This window comes from Glycine max, chromosome 8 (assembly GCF_000004515.6).
Source record: "Glycine max cultivar Williams 82 chromosome 8, Glycine_max_v4.0, whole genome shotgun sequence".
Classification (NCBI taxonomy): domain Eukaryota; kingdom Viridiplantae; phylum Streptophyta; class Magnoliopsida; order Fabales; family Fabaceae; genus Glycine; species Glycine max.
In genome coordinates this window covers 41,205,859-41,220,390 of record NC_038244.2, presented here as the reverse complement: position 1 = coordinate 41,220,390, position 14,532 = coordinate 41,205,859, and the positions used below count along the sequence as shown (strand labels likewise).

At 28.8% G+C, this 14,532-nt stretch overlaps 1 protein-coding gene across 1 annotated transcript; it reads right to left on the bottom strand.

Annotated features, from left to right (window-relative positions):
* Positions 1-2,001: 2,001 nt before the first annotated feature.
* On the bottom strand, positions 2,002-4,621 carry SLD1.3 (delta(8)-fatty-acid desaturase 2-like). The gene has a single exon (NM_001363921.1). It carries the CDS (start codon positions 4,077-4,079, stop codon positions 2,733-2,735), a length of 1,347 nt encoding a protein of 448 aa, NP_001350850.1. The 5' UTR covers positions 4,080-4,621; the 3' UTR covers positions 2,002-2,732.
* Between the last annotated feature and the right edge of the window lie 9,911 nt (positions 4,622-14,532).

The following is a 14,532-nucleotide window of genomic DNA, read 5'->3' as shown; positions in this document are numbered from 1 at the left end:
AAAAAGAAATATATGTAATTTAAAGAATTTTTAAGAGTGCTGTTTTAAAAAAAATTAAGAATGTCAATGTAGTTTACTCAAATATATATCTAAAGAGACATGAGAGATGTAATGGCAAGAAAGCATTTTTGTTTAAAGTTGGTGAGGGATCAAATTTTTTTTCTTTTCTTTTTATAAAATGCGAAATAGGAAATATTTTGCTTCCAACTAAATTGTTTTATTCTAAAAAAACTAAATTATTTTATATTATTAGCATATAATTATTAAACTCTATGATCAGCTACTGTTTTCTAAATGTATTTTTTTTTTTATCTATCAAAGAAAGCTTCAATAAACTTATAATTGGTTTTTATGAGAATTTTTTATCCTCATTTATGAAAATGAGAAAATTTTGTTCTCATTAATTTATAAATTAGCATTTTAAAAATGCCCATAAATTATTTTTCTTTCCTTTTATTTTTTGAGATTTTTTTTTACCAAATGTCAATATTTTTTTTACAAATTAACTTTTTAAAAATGATCATAATTTTATTGTTTTATGTTTTTTTAACTTAATTGCATACTTCACCATTCAATCACTGTCATTTCTGACGAATTTTATCACTTAAATTTTTTCCTACACATTTTACCAATCTCTTAAATTGTAATGAAGTGTTGATGCGTTCCTTAAAAATAAGAGTATTTTGTCACTAATTTTTGCTGAACAACGGCCTTTTGTTACTAAAAGATAAAATACATAAAAATTGAAAAAAGATAAAGCATACAAAAATTTAAAAAATACAATTGTAAAATGAAAAAAAAAAAAACCTAGATGGCACATTACTTTTTCAAGATTGTTTACCAAATGCCTCCTTACACTAAGATCTAGGACTGACGAAATAAAAATCTAATTGACCCAAATATTGTGGGTTAAATATTCTCTTCTAGATCTAAATAGTATACTATATAGTCATTTTATTTTTACCGGACTATGTTGCCATGACGATTGTTAAAGAAAGTCATGATGATGGGTTGAATGTCTCGAAATCTTCAAATATTGACTTTTCATGAAGAGTAACTGACAACTTTAAATGTGTACACACTGAGCATTTGAATTCTGCAGTTGTACACTGAAGTTACTTTGGTAAAAAAATTTAATCTAAACTTGATGTGGAACTTTGTTTCACTTTTGGTAATTTTTTAAAATAAAAATAACGAGTGATGTTTTTTCACATCCGTTGGAACGTCTAGAATGAGTGGGGGAAATTGAGATAAAAAGAAAAATTAAGAAAAAGAAAATGTGAGAAAAGTAGGGAGATAAAAAGAAAGCCATAGCAAAAGAAATAACTAAAGAAAATAAATAAATAAAATTAAAATCTAAAATAAAATGAGACATGACATTAATATATTTTTTGGATTTTATAAAATAGAAAAAAAATAATTAGAGCTACAATTACCTTATGATATTTTATAAGTCAAAATTACTTAAATCCCTTTTTTAAGAAGTGTGTGATTGATTAAATATATAAGAGATTTAAGATATTACAATAACTCAATCTTATGCCCGTAACTAAAGGAAATTTTGACGCATTTTTTGTCGCTTAAAATTAGATGAGAGTTCAAATTTCCCCCATTTAATTAGTCCTTTCAATCTTAATCTCCATCTTTAATAGATAAAAAATAAAAACAATTTTTAGTAAGTTTTGGAAATTGGAAACTAAATGCATTGTTTCCTATTACCAATGCACTAGTAAACAATCAAAATTTACATAATTTGAATTTTTTTACAGAACTTAGTCATATGCTTGATTTGTTTTATTTTGAAGATATAACTGTTTAATTTTATAAGCAATAGAACTTTTAAATAAAAACCAATTATTTCCTACAAGCTAAACATGCTTGAAACACATAATCCGTGCAACGAGCATATGCGCACAATATGCATTTCACATTACATAATTTGCGCAGTGAATTAAATGCAAAGAAGGGAAAAGTGAGAAAGAGAATAAGAAAATAAAGCAATGAAGACATCAACACGAATTTGGAAGTATTATTATGTACGAAATTTTCACGTGGAAGCAACCACGGGTGGACCCAACTTCGTAGTAAACTACTCAGCACGAAGTTGCACACCTAAATGAAAAGATTCTTCTACATATGTTGGGTTTACAACAATATCATAAAAAATTCACCATAAAAGAATACAAATACAAAATCATAAAAACATAAAATAAGCAAAGCAATTAGTACCCCAAAACAAGTCATCCGAGTTGCGCTCCTCCAAGTACTACATTTCTTGCTGAACCCACCAGAATAGCCTCTGAATCTGATATGAATTTTGCATAATAACATATGGTCATCATTTTATTCCTTACCCAAGAAAAGGGAGATTAACCAAGTAATAGATTTCTTGCTGAACCCACCAGAATAGCCTCTGAATCTGATATGAATTTTGCTTAATAACATGTGGTCATCATTTTATTCCTTACCCAAGAAAAGGGAGATTAACCAAGTAATAGATTTCTTGCTGAACCCACCAGAATAGCCTCTGAATCTGATATGAATTTTGCATAATAACAAGTGATCATCATTTTATTCCTTACCCAAGAAAAGGGAGATTAAAAATTCCATGCCCAATTAAGAAATGTGAGATCTAACAAATTGACAACTAAGATGTTGATTAAAAGCTTTTCAAAAGGGTGGGAAAAAAAAGAGAGAAACTTGATTGATGATCATCAATCTTTTCACAAAAATCATCCATGAGTGTTAAAAGCTTCCCACAACAAATTCTGGGAAGAAGGGTTACTGAGATTCCTGGCCTGAAGAGCAGCAGTCCTGAGGGTCTTAAGAGTCCAAAGATTGGCCTCAACAAATGTCAAACTCCTGTAAGGCAAATTGTGCTTCTTGCAAAGATCAATCACCAAAGGTGAGATTTTCCTCAATTGTGCCCTTGGAAGCCTTGGGAACAAATGGTGCTCAAGCTGGAATTGCAAGCCACCAAAGAACCAATCCATCCATGAGGAGCAAGAAATGTCCAATGTGCCACCAGTTTGCTTCTCAAACCAGTCATTGCCATTTGGTGGGCCCTCATACACATCTGCTGAGAAATGGTTCAAACAAAATTGAAGGTGCTGGATTGAACAAACAGCAAAACTGGCCAACACAAACATGACCCTTTCTCCCCAATTTGGTAGTGAAGAGATCAACAGAGGGAACCAAACCCAAAACACAAGGATCCCCATTATGTTAAAGGCTCTATCTGGCACCTTTCTCCTAGAGAACAACAGCAACAAAGTCTGGAGGTACAAATTGACCCTTGCAAAGCACAAAACTGGGTAGAATGTGAAGTGCTGGTAGCTGATGAGAAACCTTGATAATGAATCAAACACCAATTTCCTTCCATAGAAACAAGATTTGATTGAATTGAAGAACCGTGTCGACACGGCAAAGACAGGTATGTGCTGGAGATCAGGATCATAGTCAAGACTATTGCATGAGATGTGGTGAGCATTGTGAGTCCACTTCCACCATGCAATGCTTATCCCAGTCATGCAATTGCCACAAAGGATTTGTGCCAATTTGTTGTAGCCAGGGCTAGACATAACCTCATAGTGGCCAGAGTCATGACCCACGTAAGTGCTTTGCATCCAAAGCAAGCCCAACAAAAGGGCAGCACCAAGATGAGCCCACACACTACTGCACCCTATGACACCATAAACAACAATTGAAAACATGACAGCAACAGAGGACAGTGTGTAAAGAGTAACATGCTCTTTCTTCTCAAAAAGACCCATTTTGACAAACTCAGACACAAGCTTTCTGTAATCTTTTGACACCTCTGAGACCTTGAAATCTCTTAGGTGGTACCCTGTGAAGAAGGGATCAAGATACTTCCATGCTGAGCCTGGATGGTATGCTACGAATGCATCAGTCACATCCTGGCCTGCAAGGTTCAACAAGGGAACCTCTCCTCCAGGGTGGTCCTTTGCCCAATCTGAAACATTGTAAACCTTCCCTTGGATTGAAATCCACAAATCCCCTGGCTTATTGTGCTCCTTCAGCTCCTCAGATGTGATGTACTTCTTGTTCTCACCCTCCATGTTGTTATTATGAGATCAACAACACAACAACAACACAAACAACACAAAACAAAACAAATGTGATCTTGTTACGATATGTAAATTGTGTATATGAATGAAAATTTATGATCTTGCTAATCAAGGATTGATCTTGATACCCCTCTTAATGATATATGATGGGGTTGTTCAGAAAGACAACCCCAAATACAAATAGGGATCTGATATCCCTCCTTCAATCTCCCTCTTTGTGAGTATCTTCGTGTCTATCTGTTTTTTTTTTTATGAGAAACTAGTTTTGGAGACAAGTTTATATAGGAAAGAGAAGGTTTAATAAGGATAAATAGTATTATATGGTAGAGAGAAAAATTATTAAAATTATAATATTAAATGAACGATTTAAAAATCTTTTGGCAATTGGGGAGGAGGAAGGGGCACTTATGTGTGAGACAAAGAGCACCACACAAACAGAAGGAAAAAAGGTTTGGTTTAGGGTTGTCCAAGTCAGAGACCAAACCAACCTGTTATACTTAAGGAACCAGCTATTGGGTGGCTGTAACGAACTTTCTTCAAATGAATAATAATAATAATAATAATAATAACTGAGGCTTATTAGTGTATATTTTTGGGTAGGGCACGACAGGGTTGTAACAATAGGGTTGCGTTGCAGGGTATTTTGCAACGATAAAGTCCAACAAAAAGATATTTTGGGAGCGGAAATTGCGATACCTTTTCTCTGCCGCTCCCACGCTTAGCGGTCGTCGTGGAGGGAGTCATAGTAGCCATCTTTGCAATTTGATCCTGACATGATAATGTTTTATATTGGAACAATTAATTCATGGTACAAATTATCCAAGTATAGTTGGAAACCTACAGATTCTAACTTAGGTTCCATTTAGGTTGGTTTTTATTCTTTTTTAAAAATAAAAATCAGTTTTTAATTTTAGTTTCTAAAAAATTTTAAATTAGTTTTTAAAATATGATTGTTTCAAATAAATTTATTTTAAAAGTTTTATATCATACTAAAATTATTTTAAAAATAATTTTGTATGATAGTGATCATAATGGTGATGATGTCATTAATAACAAAGCCAATAAAAATACCAACATCGTGACTGAATAATGATAATGACAACAACAAGGATGGTGATGGTGGAGGTGACATTGGTGGTGGTGGTGATGTAGATAGTGACCATGACAATATGGTGGTGATAGTAGTGTTGGTGTGACGATCAGTGATGACGACATTAGTATAGATGAAGGTGGTGGTGACGAAGGTGATATTAATGATGGTTAGTGATGGATACAAAAATATTATGCTGTAGGACAATACTTATATTATAAATTAATTTTTATATTAAATTTCATATTACAAGAACAATTTATAATTATATTTCGCATAGCGAAGAGCCTTTGGACAATGGGGTACAAAGTTAAAAAGTTAATTTGTATATTACATTAAGAGGGTTTTAAAAGTTTGTGGGGGCAATTGCTCCCATCGCGTCTCAAGTGGATTCGCCCCTATGATAGTGGTGGTTGCGGTGGTAACAATGTTGGTGGTGTTAATGACAATAGTGATGATATAGATAAAGGTGGGATGATAGTATGTGAAGAATGTGTACTTTTTTATTGGTTTTAAGAGTGAATATAAAAGTGTTTTGACAATGATTTTAAAATTATTTTAGCTTCATTTTTTTTCAAATAGATCTTGTTTTAAAAATTACATTTGAAACCTAAAAATAAAACCTAAAAACGATCCAAAAACGGACCCTTAATTAATTGAGTAGAATGTATGAATAGGTCGAGCTTGTTTTGAAAGGGGTTTTACCGGGTTAAACTAATGTTTCTATTGTTACATTAATTTATTTAGAATATAATGGTTGATAATTTTTCTACTTTTTTCTTTTTCTTTTGTTCTCTCCTAGTTTGACCCTTTCTCTTAGCTTGTGTTCGTTGCAATCATCACTGGCCAACTTGGTGCCGCACCTTCCCCTACCTCCACCACATTTGCTAGCCACCACAATAATAAAATTGAGAAATACAACATCATGATATAGATCAAGAAAACCAACAAAAAAAAGAAGAAGAAAAACTCTAATATTGAAAAGACCCTAATAAGGAATTTGTTGCACGTAGGTGATGGTGATGGCAGCAAGACAATGGTGGCTCAAGAGGTGAGGTGAGGAAGAAGGTGGTGATTTTTTATTTTTTAAAATAAAATAAAGATAAGTGACAATTTTTAATTGTCATTATATTAAATTAATTATTTTAAAATTTAAAAGTTAATAGAATACTAATTTTTTTAGAAAAAATTAAAAGAAAAGACCAAAATTAGACACTTTGAAAACTTAAAGTATTAGAATGAAACTTAATATATAAAAACAAAATAATTGTAAAATATAATAGACCAAAAATGATATTAACCCCTCAATTTATTAGTAATATATTTGATTCCTACCGATAAAATAAAAAGATCCAGTTGGAAGGAGAATTTATTAAAGGTGATTCATTAACATTTATAATTAAACTTGATATGTGTTTCGGTGGAGACTCAGGAATAAAAACTAATCCCTTAAAAGTACTAAGATCTATACAATGAGTGCTAGAGATACACATTCAAATACATCATTTATGATGAGTTAAAATTTATTAAAAATTACAAATAATTTAGGAGAAAAAGTATCAAATATGATGAGAGATCCATAAAATTGTCATTTTAAATAAATTTTAACTAATCAAAGAGTGTGTGCTAAAAAATATGTCACACAAATGTGTTTCTAACATTTTTTCATCTTCCAATACATGATTTTATATAGGCATAGATTAAGATCAAATCCTTGAAGTCATTACTTAGGGAAAAATATTATTTTTCATTCTTGTCACACCATATTTATAGTCAATTAATTTCTTTTCACAAAAAATAATTATCAATAAAATTATTAAGAATGGCTGGACGACCCAAAATGATAATTGATAAATTATTAAGGCTCACACAAAAAATGATAAATTGTTAAACTTGTTTTTAAGGAGAAAAAAGTTTAAAGGAAAAATAATAATTTTCGTTTGTTAAATTTAATTTGTATTTTAATTTATGTTTTAATTTTATTCTCTAATTTTTTTTAATAATGTTTTTATTAAACTTAATCTTCTAAATTTCCTTTGTTTTAAATATTTTCTTTTAATTTTGTTTCGTCCTTCAATTTAACGAAAATATCTTAATAAATGATAAGATCTTGAATAATGATTATGATTTCTTTTACTTGTAGCTTGTATAGTTAATGATTATAATTTAATGAAAATATCTTAATAAATGAAAATATCTGCAAATTGTCTTTATTTAGTCACTTGTTCACACTTTCTCCTTTGTTATACTTTTTAAACACTACTGTAAAGTCATTATCGTGGATCAAATGTCCAGCCACTATTTCTGTTATTGTAAATCACTTTTGTCGGAATCTCACATCAATGTTAAACGCGGAAACTTATCTGAATCAATAAAGTTTCAAAGACGGAGTAAAATCAGTGGAGAACTTAGTCAAACAAAAAAGTTTTGAAGACTAAACTTTAAGAAAAAAAATGGGTAGAGGAGCAAAACAAAAACCCAAATTAACTTTGAAGGATTAAATTGAATTACAAAAAGTTAGAAGATTAAATGAAAATCTAAATTAAATGTAGAGATTACAATTATAATTATGCTAAGTTTAAATTTCGACAAATGTTTTTTTTTAATGTATGAAGTTATAAGAAATATACTTTAAATAAAACAACCTAAATATTAGTTGTGTATATAATGTTTTGTTTATATAATAACAAATTCGATCGTGTTGATGTGTTGTCGAACAATAATTAGTCAAAGTAACGGAAGATTCTTAATGGGGTCGTCTCACGTGTTTAGGACAATTTGTTGATAAATTATTTAGCAAATTACTACAAGACCCTGAGCAATTCATTATCAGCGTAAATGTATTGCACAATTAGTTATTTGATATTCTTTGTGCCAGTGATTATTTGTTTGGTTATTTTTGTCTTATCTTTATTATAAAATAATCTTACCTTTTTAATTAAAAAGTGTCATAATTATGTTAATTAATTAAAATTAAAATATAGGACTATTAGTTTGAAATTATGTTAATTATTATAATTATTTAAGTTGATATGGATGTTAATCACGGGTGGATTTGAAAGAAAAAACAATTTATCTCTATTTAAAATATTATTTGTAAGAAAAGTAAAAAAAAAATCCATTAAGAATTTAACAAATGAACAATGCATTTTAAGGTCAAATTAATTTTCAATTTTAAATTATTAAATTTTTTTGGACGTCTATCAAAATTCTATTAAATGCATAAATTGTGTGATAATAAACAAATAATATAGATATGGTTTATATTTAAATAGATATTCTAATTATATAAATTATTACATATTTATATTCATCCGTTATTATTTTTGACTAATGCAAATTTTTGGTCCATGAAATAACAATTGAGTTATTTTCCTGTATAAAATTTGTTTTATTGAACTAAATAAATTATTTTAAAAAAATTATTAAAAACATGCTGAAATTAATGAAATAATTTTTTTTAATAGTATGGATAAGCATGATAAAATTTCCACTGAATTTTATTGTAAAAAATAATTTAATTACAATTTAATGGACCAAAATTTGATTTCAAAAATATGTTCTTAGGACATTTGTTTTGGTATATAACTTAATATAGAAATAAAAAAATTGTATGTCCACCAAAAATAGTTCCATTTATTTTTAAAAAAATATTACATTTACCGAATATATTTTTATCTCTTATTATTAAAGTGAAAAAGTTATGCAGAGAAAATTTCCACCCTTTTTGTATGTAAATCCCTCTCAAAAATTCATGTAAAATATTGATATTATTATTAAAGTGATATGAATTGATTATTGTCTAATTGATATTAAAAGTGCATACCAATCAACCCTTAAATGCATCATTAACTAATATCGTTATTTTTTATGCATAAACTTAGTTCCCTTATATAATCAAATTAATTATTCATCTATAAAACATACTGGTTGATCTCCGAATTAAATTAAGAAAGAGTCGTTTCGTTAATCAATATTGTGTAATAAGAGGCTTTTCATGTTAATGGAAAAAAAAAACTGAATGCAAAAGAATAGAAAACAATCAAATCTCTTATTAAAGCGAAGGAGTTCTGTAAAAAAATGATTTCACTTTTTTTACATGAATTTTAAAATTCATCAAATCACCTAAAATATTAATGTTTTTTATTCAGAAAAAATATTAATATTATTATTGAAAGGATTTGTATTGATTATGTCTTACCAAAACCATTTTTTCTTCCTTTCTTATTTTTCTTTCATTCCATAAAAAATGCCATTATTGTTACCAAAGTGACTCGTGTCGTATTGTATATTCTTCCTTTGGAAGGTCATGTCATCGCTTTCACAACTAGGGCCTAAATAAAATAAAATTCTCTCGGCGACTCGGCGTGGTGGGTGACTCACTTCATTTTGATTTGACTGTTCCAAACAAATCTTGCTTTGGTAATGATATTTTTCTCCAATTTCAATTATTATATTTTTTAATCCTTAATTAAATACAAAATATTTTTTAAATAATTTAAATTAATTATACTTGAAACCAACAAGTGTGTGTTTTTTTTACTCTTACTGAGGAGAATATTTTATTAGGATGAAATTTAAGTGTATATTTTACTAGTGTCGAATTTAAGCTTTTTTTTTTCTTTTCAAAAACTCAATGTGAGACATGAGTTATCATATCGAGTTAATTTTTCATTTTTTTTATTAGGTGAAAAATTCATTTATTTATTCAGTAAACAAACGTTATTTAATAATTTATTAGTAATTTTTAGTGTTTTAAAAAATGTTAGCTTCTATTTTTTTATATATTTTTTTAATTTTTAATAAATTTATCAATTTTTGATTATTTTATTTAAATAAATCATAATTTTATTATTTTATAGTTATTCTATATTTTTCAACTGCTCCAATAATTAATTTTATTAAATATTATAATTAATAAATTAATTTTTCAATTTTTAATTAACTTTGCAACTTTGGTTGGGTGGATGAAGTGTGTTTAGAATTTAGATTACCATTTAAAGCCTCCAAATACTCGTAGATTCCAATAAAGAAAAAGGAAGCAACTACTAGTATTTTGTAGCTTAGTCTTGAATGCAACTATTTTGTTTTTTTGTAGCTGAGTCTTGATTCTTGAATGTTAATTTATTTGACTTCAACTACTTTAAAACAGCACAGGGACAGCCATAAGTTGAGGTATATCCAGTGACGCTAGGGCAAAACGAAGCTCAATTTTTAAATATGGATTTCTTGTCGATGGATCATCGTAGGACCCACCTCACGTGATAGATATAACTCACCAGGACCACCACCATCTCCCGAGGAACATGCTAATCAATAAGCTTTCAATTTTAGTGGTAAAATATATTTTGATTCAATAGAGTACGATTAGTTTTTAATTTAATTTTAACTTTTTTAAGTTAAGAACATGTCACCACCAACCAATGCCTTTTGCATGCCTGTCAAAACTAATCGTGGTTATCATTTTCATCACTTTTATGGAATCATCATCATTGATTCATTATTATTAGGTTTAATTGTTTAAATAACTTTTTAGCTGTTTCAATTTAGTATTTTTTCTTTTTCGTATTTATAATTTTTTTTTGTTGTAAATTATATTTTATGTTTTGTCTTTAAAATATTTTTTTGTAAAAAATATTTTTTTAATAAAAAAATAATTTTTTTTGTAAGGATCAAAATCAACATTTCAAATTTTATATTTGTAATAAGTTTTTTTAATTAAATGATAATAGTCCATTAATTAATTTATCATCTTTTCTCTTTAGCTCCTTACTACTTTGTCAACCTAGTCCTAAATCATGATGCACTTCCCATGGGAAGATCCATGACTTGACCTCTGACCATATTTACCTGAAAAATGTGATTAATTGGATTAATTAATTATAACTAACCAATAAAAATTATAAATAAATATTTTTTTTGTCCCTATAAAATAGAAATATTCGTTTTTAATCTCTACAAATTTTTTTATATGCTTTTAGTCGTTATAAAATTAAAATATATCATTATTTGGCTTGAAACTAAGTTCGGTTAACTCAAACCTAATTTGAGTAAAACTATGACATATTTTAATTTTAGGAGAACTAAAAATATACAAAAAAATTTTAGGGACAAAATTCTTCTTAATTTTCTTCTGTTAAAAGTATTTTTTGGATAAGCAACACAAACATACCCTAATGCTAATACACTCTAATCATGGATCCAATTTGAATGAAAAAGAGAAAAAAAAGTCTTTTTTTTATAATTTATACAACTACAAGAATACCTTTATATGTTTCACATCTCATTTTTTTTATTTAGGATATTTATGTTATTTTATAAGCATATATGTTTTCTTTCAATATTATCAAATAATATAAAATCATCTATTTCCTTTTAATTATTTTCCTTTTCTCTCTTTTCACTGACTTTCTTTTTCTAAACTAAATATATCCTAAAACAAATATTATTGCTTAAGTAGTATTAGTTGCTAGGTTTCGGCTCTTCAATGACACAATGTTTTTTAGTAACCATGTTGATTGAACCATTGTCTTTTAAATTGCTCTAGTCTTGTGCAGTAGAGTTTGCAGGTGACAATGGATAGGATCAAATATTGGACCCAAACCCAACAACACCAAAACTTGATTTATTGGTTAAGGGATTGCTATTGGCATCCCTCAATTGACAACTAAGACCCACAAATGACCACTAATATCCCTAACTTTTGACACCCCATTACACAACACATCCAAAACTTGTTTTTGCTGTGTAGCTTAACTAGATACACAGAGGAAACAAGGTCTTAAATAGCAATTGTAGTTGTGATCTTTGACATTGTGATAAATTACGAAAAAATATGGCTGAGCAGTTGTAATTGGAGTTTCCATGCATTCTTTGTGAGTAAAAACCCTTGACGTTGTGTCTGCAACTCAGTTGCAGCTGTTTTACTTTTCAGTTATTGTCCTCCTTAATAAATATTCTAATTTTATGTTTGTTCTCTAATAAATTTTTTCTTTATTTTTGTTTTTTGATAAAACATTTTAATTTTAATCCTTTACACTTTTTGTTACTTCATAATAAATAGTAAATTTGTATTTGTTGCCTGATAAATATTTTTCATTTATTATTAGTCTTTTAAAATATTCATCAGTGAGAAAATACAAAATTCGTTAATTTATTAAGAATTAAAAAAAATACAAATGACAAAAAAATAAAATTATTATTTTATTAAGAATCCAATATAAAAAAATTTTATTAAAAAACAAATACAAAATTCAAACATTTATTTGAGATCACAAATATATTAAAGCCTTCATAATGGAAACAAAATTCTTAATTTTCAATTTTTTATACCCATCTTTGTCATGTGTTAATCAAAGAACATTTAGTTTGTTACTTAAGTAGGACAGAAGGGATCTCGTATTCTTCTCTATAGCTAGATCAATGCAGTGATTATCTCGCTGCATGAACACATGATTTTTTTGTTTGTCAGATTTGCTAATGACTTATGCTGATTGAATGGAAATTCCCGTGGAGAACCTTTTGTTAACTACCATTTTTTATTTGTTACAGGAAATTCCCGATTGCAAGTTTGCCAGCATTAGAACCATTTCCTAGTGCTAACAAGACTAAGCACAAGAATCTGATTGAGAGTGATGATTTCAATGCCATTGTGAAGAGGGAAATACCTATGAAATTGTTTTAAGATACCTGTGAAGGATTTAGACTGTTTCTATGCCAAGCACTGCTGTGGGAGAACGGCTTTTATAAAGTCTCATATGTTTGCGTGCATTGTCAGTTATGTTTAACATAATAACCATTGATGCTGAATTCATGGAAGCAACATGCAAATTCACCAATCTCTTAGCAATTCTAACATCTTCTATTTGCTCTTGTTTAGTGCTTTCCTAAATTTCTTCCACTATCCTCCACTTCTCAGAATGATAAATTAAAGTAGCAGTCAAATGTATGAAGCATGCTGGCAAATTAATATTTTTTATAGACATCAATGGAAATTAATATTAGTTTCTTGTTATCTGAGAGCTTATTGATATTTATGAACTTGTTTCTTTGATAGATCCCTCCTTTCTTAGCCAAATTCACATTATATTAAATAAATCTCTCTCTCTCTCTCTCTCTCTGTCTTTTCTTTTTTTCTCCTAGCTGTTTAATTTAGCACTGTGAACTTACGAATTCTAATTCCTAGATCATATGGTTATGAGGGAAATATGGTTTCCCTGAACATGTACTGCATGGAAGCATAGCATTCTTGCCTTCATATTTGTGTTTATCTTAGTAGAAAACTCCAAAATGAGGGTTTTTAGGACTCAGGAGTTATGTTTGAGTCCAAGGATTATCTGTTACAAAACCAAATCCGGATATTTTGCACCTTGACTCCAATAAATGACAAACCACTGTTCTAATATCTATTTTTGATTAAAATCATAGAGACCTTTCATACATATGGATTATTATTACTTCCTACAATGGATCAAGTAATCCATTTTGTCACTTTCCAAGTGTGAGAATCTGGTATGACAATTGTTTTTCATATTTTATTTTGTGAATAATTATTTTAATTTTTCTTTAATATAGACTTTTAAATTTCCTAAATTATAAATAAAATTGTAAGAAGATAAAGAACTGTGTTGCATTGACAATTGAGATCAATTTTAGCGAGATAGCCTCCAAAGATGAATTTAAAGCCAAGAATCACTTAAACGAGTTCTCAATCTCGCTAAGTGAGAAAAAGACTTCAGAGCTACATTTAGGTTACTTAAGCAAGAGTTGACAAGGGAGTTTTAGTCGAAGAAACTATTTAATAATTGGGTAACACAAAGCTTATTTGAAACTTTTTCATATTTCAGTTGGAGAAGACGATTTTGGCGCCATTCTCTCTCTCTCTCTCTCTCTTTCATCAATGGCTACTTCTTGGATCTACTCCATTTCTTCTTGGATTTTCACTCTTTATATGGCTTGCAATAGCTAAATCCCTAGTTGTTGGGTTGAATTGTAATAGGATCTCAAATCATGTAATTTGAATTTTCACACTACTTCTACTTAATGCAATTTTATTCTACTTCTATGCTTCAATTCTTCTTTGGCTTGATCAACCATGATTCTATGGATTATTGTGTGTTGAAAATCATGTTTTAATTCCAGATCTGAAGTGAAATTGTTGATGAATCTGATTTCTAAGAATAGGGTTTTGGTTCATCAATTCTTGTAATCTTCTTCTCTTAATCTAATTTATACATTAAATCTAATAAGAAATTAGAGATCTATTATAGGAATTAAGTCTCAATTACTTAAGGAATTAAGATTTGAGAATTTTGCAAGGACTACAGTGTATTGAAGTGGAAGTGTGATTTAGGA

Excerpts from the sequence above, each read along its gene's own strand:
- SLD1.3 (NM_001363921.1), bottom strand. The coding sequence starts at position 4,079 with ATGGAGGGTGAGAACAAGAAGTACATCACATCTGAGGAGCTGAAGGAG.